The sequence below is a fragment of the Eulemur rufifrons genome, chromosome 16 (assembly GCF_041146395.1).
Source record: "Eulemur rufifrons isolate Redbay chromosome 16, OSU_ERuf_1, whole genome shotgun sequence".
Taxonomy (NCBI): domain Eukaryota; kingdom Metazoa; phylum Chordata; class Mammalia; order Primates; family Lemuridae; genus Eulemur; species Eulemur rufifrons.
The window spans coordinates 76406046-76418204 of record NC_090998.1 but is presented as its reverse complement, the minus strand read 5'-3'; the positions used below and the strand labels follow the sequence as shown (position 1 = coordinate 76418204).

Below are 12159 nucleotides of genomic sequence, written 5' to 3'. Positions count from 1 at the left end.
GATTTTTCCAGCCACCAGAACTATGAGCCAGATAAACCTCTTTTCTTATATATTACCCAGTCTCAAGGTATTCTATTTGGCAACACAAAACAAACTAAGACAATATCTAAATCCTTCCAAAACTCAGGTAAAACAATAGGGAATTTTTTTCTCTAGGCATAATCCACAAGATGAAGGAGAATGAAGAAAGAGACAACAGCAACACAATCATAAAGGCTAAAAAGAAAGGCAAGTAATAAAGAGATTCCTAAAAATTAAATTCTGAGCTTGCAGTAGGAAAAACCAAACAGCCTAATCACACCACAGAATTCCTAAAAGGCTCAGGAAGTGTTGGCACCCAGCACCTTCTGGTAAAGGTGATGCTAAGGCAGGGGGAATCTTTAGAAGTCCATTGAAATCTCCTCCCCCATTCTGCAAATCCAGGTGAACTGTGCCCCTACTCTGGTGGAATAATAGGGGACTATTCTGTACCTAACACAGTTGACAGCAATGTCACCACACTGAAATCAGGGAAATTAAGAGAAAGTCTATACTCTAAATGTTGAGATCTCTACCTAAATATCAACTCTGAACTTGCCAGTCAGATTTATACCCTATAAGAATGAGACTAACAATTTTTCTCTGCACATACAACCAGATCAAGACAGAAGACATAAAGACTCTGACATCATGACTTCACCATGAAAACGTGATAGCCAACTAATCCATAGGGAAATAGTAAGTTCACAATTCCCAATCAACTTTTTGGTGTTGCTTTTTTTGCTTTTTACAGCAATTTTTGAGGGGGCTCTTGGAGGATGGTTTTAACCCTCTGAATAGGTATGAGGTAAGGTTATCTCCATAGAATGAAAGGGTTAGGGGGTTAAGAACAGCAGAAAAGGATTAGAATAGGCACTACAGTGAAAATAAGTCAACAGTAAAGAAGGTCCAGTTACATTGCACCACTTAGATTTGTAGAACATATAAATGGCCTGGTTTTACAACTTTCTTGAACATTCAGCAACCTAATAGTAATTTAATAATGACAAGGATTAGGATTAATTTTAGAATTAATCTTCCCAGAACTTGGAATTAGCAAAGGAGATAAAATGGAAGAAAAACTTGGCTTAAAATATAAAATGCCTTCTTCTAAAGTCATTTCCTTAGTAAAAAACAAAAAATAATAAGATGACAGAACTGAAAGAATCTCTCAGAAGAAGGCTGCATAAACCCTTCCATGGGTATTCTGGAAAACCTCCTATAATATGGATCATCCTAAAGGAAGAGACAGATAAATAACACACCATAGAGGCCAAAATCCACTTACCTGAATATTCTACCTAAGAATGTTCCCGGCATCCACAAATAGCTACTAAATTCTACAAAGTAAAATTCTACCAAGAAAGAGTTCCTAGATGCCCTGGAGTAGTTTATACAAAATGAGTTACCCTTAGTCAGCAAAGAGAGATCAAAGATCCAACCCAGAGTACGAGCATCAAGACAGTTTTCCTTACCTAAGTAAGGAGTCAACTGAGTCGCATTAATAAATCTCCTTCTCTAGAGATTCTAACAAAATAGTGCCCAGGAGGGTTCGAGTATTTTTCTAGAAGAGGTATATGTCAAGAAAATTTACTGAGTACATGGTTACAATTCTGTCCTGTGAACTTCAGAGAAAGATGCAACAAAAAGATGACAAGGTCTCTGCAGATCATAAATTTATATTCAACCTTATCAAGGAAATAGAAGACACATGAAAATGAACAGTACAATACAATTATAAGTGGAAATTAGAAGACAAACCAAGAAGTTTCTATCTATATAGATTGATATATGTATTCAGAACCGAAGAGATGGATGCTATAAGAGAACACTTTCTGAGGAAGGCTTTGCATAAAGTTTTGAGCACAATTCAAAAATATGGCAAGTGAATTGGAGGCAAAAAAATCCCAAGAAAGGCAACAGGGACACATACAGGAACAGCAGCTAAAATAAGCACCAACACTTAACTTTCTCAGAACAGACAATTAAGGTATAGAGGCCAGAAGAAACAAACTAGACAGGAAAGGAGGTGGCAGAATGATGGAAGGTGAAGAAGCTCAGAAGTGATCCTAATGAGTCTGAGTTTCCCACAATTTATACTATGGTACTATTTGTGCTCCAGCTGAGAGGGGCAAGGAGAAAAGTGGTAGAGGGTAATCCTAGTAGCTCTGTACTTGGATAAGTAGAGACAGAGAGTGTATCTTAGAAGGCTGGTATTGGACATGAAGGGACAATAGCCTGAACCAGAGCAAATACTAAAGAACAGGAGGGGAAAAGGTAGACCAAGAAACCAGAATGTCAAAGATAGGTTAGATTTACGACCAAAGTAAGGAAAATCAATAAGCAGGAGACTAGGGTGATAGCAGAGACAGGAATAATAAAGTGAAATTAGGATCTTATTGGAGAAGTAAGGTGGGGATTTAAGAAACAAGAATTTAGTTTTCTTAGGACTATAAATTTCAGAAGGCTAATTTTTCCCAAATCTATAGCATAGCACTATTTGCATTGCATTTTTTCCCCATGTGACTTCTCAAAAACAGGAAAACAATAACATAAAGGTAATAAATAAATGACAAATAAAAGCAAGGCCTTTACAAATCCGATCCCGTAGTTCTTGCTATGGTTTGAACGTGACCCTCAAAGTGCATGGTTAGAAACTTAATCCCAAACACAATAGTTTTGAGCGGTGGGACCTTTAAGAGGTGATTATGTCATGTGGGCTCTACCATCATGAATGAATTATTGCTGTTATCTCAGGAGTGGGTTAATTATAGCGGGAGTGGGTTCCTGATAAAAGGATGAGTTCAGCCCCCTCATCCCCCCTTCCTTCATCCTGCCCTCTCTCTCCTCCCCACTCTCTCTCAAGCGCTCTCTTGCCCTTCCATCCTCCACCATGGGATGACACCACAAGAAGGCCCTTGCCAAACATGAACCCCTCAACCTTGGACTTCCCAGCCTCCAGTAGCATATGAAATAAATCTTTGTTCTTTATAAGTTACCCATAGTCAGGTATTCTGTTTTAGCAGCACAAAATGGACTAAGACAGATCTCAAAATGTTTTATGAATATATGCTTAAAATGGAATGTATGCTTAAAATTTAAGAGTTCAAATTGTAAGAACTTTAAACATTTGGATTGTAAACCATTCATAAACAATCATTATGACAAGTTATTACATTTATGTTAAATATGCTCCTGGAAACTGAAGGAAGAGGCTCTTTATGTAGAAATGTGGAAAAATAGAAACCTATTAATATAACCATAACACTTTCCACAAAATTACAACCCATTTTAATAATGTACAAAAACATACCTTTAATGTTCCATCAGCTGAACAACTAGCCAAAAGCTTATCATCTGGTGAAAATCTGCAGTGATTGACTGAATTTGTATGGCCAAACATGGTATTTCGACATTCTTCTTGATTCAAATCCCACAGCTATTTGTGAAAAACAAAAAGATAAATAAAAAACTTAGTGCTGAATGGAGAAAAGTCAGAAATCATGTAAAATTCTTCCTTTTCTCCCATTGAAGCTTTTTTGGTTACAGGATAATGTTCAATTCACAGTAACACAAAGGTGTCAGACACAAAGATAAAATTGTGATTAATAACAGGGCAGCCCTTAGATCAGTACCTAAATCTACTAAGGGACTCAGAGGCTAACTTAGCTTTGTACTCTGACCACTAAATAACTAACTAAACAACTGCTGCTTATTGTAACTGAGTGGTTTAGAATCATTAATTCACTCAGTTACAATAAACTACCATAAGTAATATGTAATATAAATTGTCCTTGCTTTTTTTAAAAGCTTGGTTATCCAACCCTAAAAATGGTCATTTTTAAGATTCCACAATGCAAACCCTGAATCTTCTAACCTGGCTAAAAGCTATTAATGCTCTAAAAAATTCTTTGAAAAAATTCAAAGATAGCCTTTAGTATAACTACATTTGACAAGAAATGTAACGGGTTAGAAGAACAAGTTAAACAACACCTCCAGGAAGCAATCAACCAAATCCAGAATGTGGCCCATTCCACAGGACAAATGACTCAATTTCTCTAACAGATCATCTCCTCTCTTCTCATGCTATCTATCCTATCATGAAGAAGGTCCCACTTCAATCAGAGAGAACTCCTGTGTAAATTGCTTTTGGAGAAAAATAAATGAATAGGTTTAGGTTCCTGAAAAGGGGGAAGACAGGATAATTTTCAATAACTGTTTCAGTACTTCCTAAAAAATTTAATTTAAATAATTTATTTAAATGGCAGAACACAGAGAATATGAGTTTTCTAAACTGAAATGTTTTAGCCACCCCTCCCAAAAATATGATGTCCCATTGCAAAGATGATATAACATCAAGGAAGAAAGGTTTAAGGTCCAAAAAAAGTTAGCAGATTTTTCTGGAACTCAGAAAATTTAATCTAGCTGTCTTCATCCACTTAAAAAGAAAAAAAGATACAATCTTTTATAATTTGTAATTACAAACATTATCAAGCATATTCAGAATGAATATCTGTTTTTGATTTTACTTGTTTTCTTTTTCTCCCAGCAGCTTTTCCACTTCCTCTTTCTGGTAACAGAATCTCTTTTGAATTAAGCTCTACTTATGATTCAAGTGGATCTGACCTCACTTCATTTGTCCCACCTCCATATAGCTAAACTTGGACAACCCAAGGACCACACTGGGATTACCTAGCCATCACCATATAACCCAAACTGGTTCCACTAGTCTTCTCTAAAATTAGATCTATGGGATCTGGAGAAGAGCAGGTTTCTCTTCCTCCATGATTATGAGCTGTAAGACTTCCTTAAGCCTGGAGCTGAGGGTAGCCATATTTCCTGCCACACAGAGAGAGCATGCCTAAACTAACACAGAGGAAAGCAGAGCTTAGGGATGGAGAGAGATTTAGAGGCTGAAAACATAGTGTAAGCACCCGAAATCAGCTATATCTGAACCTGTACTCCCTCTAAACTTTTCAGTTACATGAGCCCATTTTATTTACATATATATACACACACACACACTTTTTTTTTTTTTTGTTTAAGCTAACAAGAAAGTTTCCCTCTCTGTACCCAAAACGTCCTAATATGATGCATAAGAAAATCAAAAGAGAAATAATTCTAAAGTATCTATCAACTTTATTTGCATAATTCTCAATATCCACACTTACTTTGAGGAGGAAGTCACTTGACCCCGTGGCTAAGAGAAGATGATGACTCTTGTTGGTGAAATGGCAGCAATTGACTTGCTCTGAGTGCTCATCGTAGCTACGTACTAGATCCCCAGTCATAGAATTCCAAATCTAAAGAGAATGGAGAAAACAAAATTTACAAATATCCATTTTTTTCAAAGGGAAAAGAGAAGGGCAAAGCAATTGTGAGTCTCTTTGCAGATGCTATCTCTTTTATTATGGCAGATTTTCCCAGTCAGACATGATGCTAATGAATACCTCCACCTCATCTAAAATATGGAAATACTTTGCCTTATTTTTCAAAAAATTACTTGCAAATCTACACGTCACTCTGTAGCATAATAGGAACCTCATGAAAACATGACATTCCTCAAGGGCAAGATTGCACACATTCATATGAATGACAGCAGGCAGAGATCTGCTATAAAAGCACTGGCATAATGGACTTCAGATCAAGGGGTTAAGTCCAAGACCTGGCTCTACCACTTGTGATCTGTGTGTCCCTCATCAAGTCCTTAACTTACCTGCATCTCAGTTCCCTCTTCTGTAAAATAGGGATACTTATACCTGTCCCACACAATTCAAGTTATCAAATGAGATAATGAACATGATAGGTGTTTGTAGACTTCAAGGTACCATATAAATAAGTAAAGGCAGATTGCTCAGTGAAAAAAATAAAGGCTGAGAGAAACGTAGCTTTGAACTCTGTTATTAGTTAATATGAACTTGGGCAAGTGATTTCATCTCTGAATCTGTATCCTCTTCTGTAAATGGGATCAATACTTATTTTGCAAGTTGTAGTGAGAAATTGATAATGTAATATAAGAAAATGCGTAGTATAAAGCCTCTCACAGTGTTAAGTTCTCAGTAAAAAGTAATCATCATTCTAGTTACTATGTAAGACAACTAAGCAGTTTGTTTCATATAACAACAAGCAAAAGAAATAAATTACCTAATGATCTTTACTGGGAGTCTGACTTTTTGGAGGTACGAATGTCCCCACCCATAGCATTCCTTTGTATCTTTTCAAAGCACTTATTAGAATCCCCAGAGGTCCAAAGGGTTTATCTTATTTTGAAGTTCTTTAATGGGTATTGCTGCCTCTTGCTTTATATTTTCAGTTCTTAGAAAACAGAAACTCAGTATTATTTACTTCTACTACATGCATTTCTGACTTTGGAACTGCCCAGAGTGACCAACTCCAAATTTGACTCAGAGTAGATGATACAGAGTGCTGTAAAGCCAACTAGTCCAATCTTTCAAGAAGTAGATTTTTCCAAGGTCTTAATTCAGTCTGGACATTCCATAGCCCTCTTTAAGTGGGTGAAAACCCCAGGAAAACACCCAAGCCAACTTTCTTGCCCATCCACGTAGCCAGATTCAGTACTCCACACCCCTCTGAAAAAAGCCTGAAGTGAGGTCCCCCTATAGCAGTGATAAAACATCCCCTAAGTCTTCAGTTTCTCTTAAATTCCACACTATTATAGTATAAATGCTCTAGCTAAAAACAAAATTTAGGAACTAAAGACAAGAAAGAATAATTAAGAAAGACAAAAATTATCTTCTGTTTATTTTTTGGCTTATTTTTTAGACCATTAACCTGTTAGTTTGTTCATCCATCTGGTTTTGCCCTAACTATATAAGCCAGTTCATAAAGGTAAAAAAGAAAAAGAAAAAAATCTGGGTTGCATTTCACAAATTCTATCTTTTACAACAGGAATCTGATCTCAGATAATAATTTTGGGCAGCAACACTTCTCATCACAATGCACTGAAAGATTTCAACTGATATTTAACTCATAGACCTACCCTTTAATGGCAGGCAAAACCATTAATCAGCAATTACTTTTCCCACTGCCTAGTAAACCTAACCTATGCATTTTTGCTGGTGCTTAAAAATAAAGAATTTCAGACACTGTCAATTTACAATGGACCAACTTAGTAGATCAACAGGCAAGAGTTCTTTAACTCTACTTAATCTGGTCTCTCTATTATAGAAAAAGAAAATGAATTTTGTGGTGATTACAAGTCAAGAGGAAAATATTTTTCTACCTTCACTTTTTTATCCACTGAGCAGGTTGCTATAAATGTGTCATCTGCAGAGAAAGCACAACAAAGCACTTCATCCTCATGAGCCTTGATTTCTAGAAGTTTCTCTCCTGTTTCAGCTTTGAACACCTGCATAAGCAACAATAAATCTTCTTACTACAAACCACTTAACTATGGGCCATCAGTCAATAAAAATCTTTCTTTAAAAGATCACAATCATTGTTATTTTGCGAAAGAGAGATGAACCTTGGCAAAATCACTCCAAAAATCAGAATTTGTATGCCTTAATGTAAACAGACAACCATCCATTGTTAAATGTTTATAAGTATCAATAAAAAGAACTGGAAGAGTACAGCTTCACTTCTTGAGACTGTTTTGGCAAATTCTTAATAATCAAATAGAAACATTTCATTCACTATGCTTTTTTCCCTGGGATCAAAATCCAAAATTAATAAAATCAGTGCACTATAGAAATGTGCAGTCATAATCTTGCAAAGACTAAAAGTATCCTAATTATAAAAGTTTTAACTAATTTGATCCTGTTCCTTTCAAAATCAAAAGGTAGAGTACAAATGTAAAGAAAAGCACTCATTCACCTTTGCTGAAAACAAACGAAAACTTAAAGGAAATTCTTGAAAGTACCTTAGGAAAATAGTCTAGTCCAGTTCCTACTTACAGCCAGAAATCTACACCCAAGCCTTTGATAAAACAGGTATTTTACTTAATCACTGTTTTTTAATCAGAGCCCTATTCCCAGTGTTATGAAGTCTTTGTGGCTTTTAACAATTACCATTTCCTATTACCCTTAGCTGGCAATGGATGGCAGGGAACTGACTAGCAGAGTAAAGGGTACTTCTTTGTCACCTGGCAAGTTTAGAATTATAAAAACACATAACCCTATGTTTAAAATCTCTAGATAAAACTTCCATAAAATGTTCAAGAGATGTGGATTTCTCTATTTCTCAGTTGCAATTTTCTTGAATTTTAGTAAACATATTCTAATTTGTAAAGAATTGTGTACGTGCCTCTTTCAATTTTTCTCAAAAGATAGGTTTTACCTGTAAGGTTTTATCAGCTCCACAAGAAGCTATTCTCTGACCATCCTGAGAAAAGCAGGCATGGTAAACAGCATCTGTATGGGGGCGGACAACTAAGCGGGAGAGATTCTTGATGTTTTTTTTGTTTCTAAATACAGGGAGAAAATGAACAAAAATCCAATAAATGAAAGTAAAAGTAATTATTTTCTTTCAGTAATAAACGGTCTTTTAACATGGTTATATGCCCAGAAATACAAAATTCTTAAAATTACTAATATGCAAATGGTAGCACAGATCACCTAAAGAAAAAAACATAATATAAAAAAAGTGGCATTTTTAAGAAAAATGCTACCCTATATCAAGTAACCTGTCATATGTTACAAATGTCAGTGAGTTTGACGAAATCTAGTTAATCAAATACATCACTTTCTATTTTCCTTTGATATATTAATAATAATAACATGTGCAGATAAATTATGTAAGGATATCTTCAAAAAATCTCTCTTTGAAAATGAAAGAAATCATAGCAAAATGAAGCTCATTCCTAACTAAAGTATGACACTACAACCCGCCACTATGATGATGTACCTTTTTTTTGAGGCCACATTAGCTTCAGAATGATGATGTATGTAAGACATACATCCCTAACTACAATTATTCAGACAGAGAAAAAAGGATAAAGCGATGTCATTTTCTTTGTACCTTAATCTAGTGAACACTAACTATTCCACTCATATAAATATTACATTATTGCCCATGAACGAAAGGATAAAGGAATGTAATGTGTACTTAAAATAAAACACAAGAAAGTATTAGCACAGAGTCAGAATTTCATGTACATACACCCCAGTCACTACGAATACAAGTAAATATGTTAAATGGCATTGTGCTCATTTTAAGAGTCAAAGGTTAGTAGTCAGACAAAACTAAAGGGCAACCTCACTTCTACTACTTATTAGGTGTATAAACTTAGGCAAATTACTTAATCTAACAAGTTTCCACTTCCCCGTATGTAAAATGGAAGTTATGGTATCTACTCTCAACAGCAACATAAAGATGCCACTGTTATAATTCTTTAAAAATTAATTGTACACAAGATAAACCAAATGATAAAAGTAAACACAAAGATCAATCAGATTTAGATACTGCCTAGAAAGTATTACACTTTACTAGAAGTGATAAAACAAACAAGTATAGTTGCTCCTTGGTATCCGTGCAGGACTGGTTCCAAGATCCACTACACCAAAATCTACGAATGCTCAAGTCTCTTAAATAAAATGGTGTATGTAACCTACCACATCCTCCCATATACTTTAAATCATCTCTAGATTACTTACAATATCTAATACAATGTAAATTCTATGTAAATAATCGTTATACTGTATTGTTCAGGGAGTAAAACAAAAGTCTGTACATGTTCAATACAGGCACAACCATCCACTTTTTTTCCTAATATTTTTGACCCATGCTCAGTTGAATCCATGGACGCAGAACCCACAGACATGGAGGGCCAAGTGTATAATATATAATAAAAACCTTTGGGGAAAAAATATGAAACTATTGTTTTTAACTTGCACTGTTCACTTAATAATTTATCATGAAAAAAAAAAAAATAGAAACAGAATTACCTGAATGTAAAAAAAAAAAAAAAAAAACCAGAGTGATGAGAACCCAAAACAGGTAAGTTACTAGCAAACTTAAGAGGATTAAATTTTAAAATGCTCTTTATTTCCCCTTGGATCCATTCCCCCAAGCTCACAAAATGACCTTCACAATAATGGGCACATAGGACATGGCCAAAAGGTATCAAATAACAAATGAATGACCAAACAAATAATTTTGAAAACTGAAACTCAATTAAATTTAAGCTTACACTAACCTAAAACTTTCTACAGAAAACAGGGGGAAAAAAGTTTCTACTACCGAAATAAAGCATTCTTTGAACGTGGCCTGGTCAAACCCAGTTAAAAATATAGCTGTAAATGACTAACCATTCTATAAGAGAATGTCACAGGTGGAAATGCAATTGATACAATGGGAGAAAAGAAACAGCAAGAAAAAATAAAAATTCAGTAATTCATACGAGAACAAGAACCAAACCTATGCCCATTTGATCAGACCAAGTATTTCAGCCACTAACTAAAACATGATTTCATTCAATCTTCGACAAACTTCTACGGAATATCAACTATACAGACCAGGCAAAATGCTAAATGCTATTCTATTCTTAATAACAACAACTAATATTCACTGGGCACTTTCTATGAACTAGGTACTGTAGCAGGCACTATATGTATATGTGTATTTGTATACTCACACACATTCATTTAAGCCTCACAACAATGCTATGAAATAGTACTATTAGTTAAGAGATGTTGAATAACTTTCCCCTAATGATACAGAACTAATTAATAGCAGAGCTGGGATTCAAACCCAGGCAGTCTACAGCCAGAGTCTGTTGCCTCCAAACTATACAATACTATAGAACATATGGACTAGTATGAGAGAAAAACAAGTAAATAGACAATCTCCATAAAGCGTGACAAATGCTATGATATGGCGTAAACAAAGAGTATTCTAGAATACAGATCTAACCTACCTTCAGTAAGTCAGAGGGCTGCTTCCAAAAGACAGTAAAACCTCTACTTTCCAAAAAAGTGTTAAAGAATGGTTAACTCTGGAAAGTGAGGGATATGGAGTCTTTGAATTTTCATTTCACATCCCTATTACTTTAAAATAAGTATAAAACTAACAAAAATTAAATTTCAACTAAAAAAATTTTTAAACTCTCTCAGATACCCACTCTTCCTTCATGGAACCCTCCCCTGCATTCCTCACTCATCCAAGTTAATTAATTATCAGCTCTACCTCTATCCATATTTCTGTTGTGGTACTCATCACATTACATTGTAATTATTTGCTTCTTTCTTCACTACTAGATTGTGAACTCCTTGGGGGAAAGACTTAGCACCTAGTAATATTGCTTAGCACATTAAAGAAACTCCAATGTTTTTTGAACTAAACTGAATCAAAAGACTCACTTATGGCAACCTGACTTATTTGGAAAGAGTGCCCAGGGCCATAAAGTTGGCAGATATCAACCTGGAGTTCAATTTAGATATAAATTATACATGTGAAAACCATTCATATTTATTATTTCAAGCTATAAGAGAAGCATGGCATATGGAAAGAGCATGGAAAATAAAACAGGACAGACCCAGGGTTCAATAAGCCACAATCTCTCTGTGCCTCAATTTTCTCATTTGTAAAATAGGGCAAGTAATATTTACCTATTAGGTTGTTTTGAAGATTAAATAGAATTACATATGTGATTATGTAGTATATAACAGGCATTAAAAAGACAGTAGCTTATCCTTTCCTTTTCACAAATTGATAAGATTAAGGAAAGAGCAAAAGTGAACAGGCTCTTTTAGGAGACAGAAGAATCAGGACTCAGTGGTTTTATAATTAGGACTATGTGCAAAACAAAGTACAAATTACTTCATGGCCATGATCTCACTGAAACCTTCTCTTAAAGGATTATCTCCATTTTACATACGAGAGAGTAACCCATAACTTGTTCAAAATCACAAAATTATTAGGTTTCAGAACTGAGGCCCAAACCTAGGTTTGTGGCTTCAAAGCCTGCACTATTCACCAGTATACCAGATTACAGTAAGTCAAGCATTTGGTATTAAAATTTAGGATGACTTTCAAAATGCCTTATAGGTGTCTATTTCTATGGACTCTTTGAAGATACAATAGTTTTCTCCTATGCTTACTTCTCTGGAACTTTTCAATAAGTAAGAATGCTTATTAAAAGTTCCAGCCCTTTCCAAAGTAGTTAAATCTTCTTGGAGTGAA

At 35.0% G+C, this 12159-nt stretch overlaps 1 protein-coding gene across 1 annotated transcript in view; it reads right to left on the bottom strand.

The window, feature by feature from the left end:
- The window catches only part of APAF1 (apoptotic peptidase activating factor 1), a 64846-nt gene that overhangs the window by 29714 nt on the left and 22973 nt on the right, over nt 1-12159 (bottom strand). The window contains exons 13-16 of the mRNA XM_069491573.1: nt 8317-8443; nt 7262-7387; nt 5190-5321; nt 3332-3457 (exon numbers count right to left, since the gene is read on the bottom strand). Of these exons, the coding sequence (XP_069347674.1) occupies nt 3332-3457; nt 5190-5321; nt 7262-7387; nt 8317-8443 (511 nt within the window). The remainder of the gene's footprint in view (nt 1-3331; nt 3458-5189; nt 5322-7261; nt 7388-8316; nt 8444-12159) is intronic.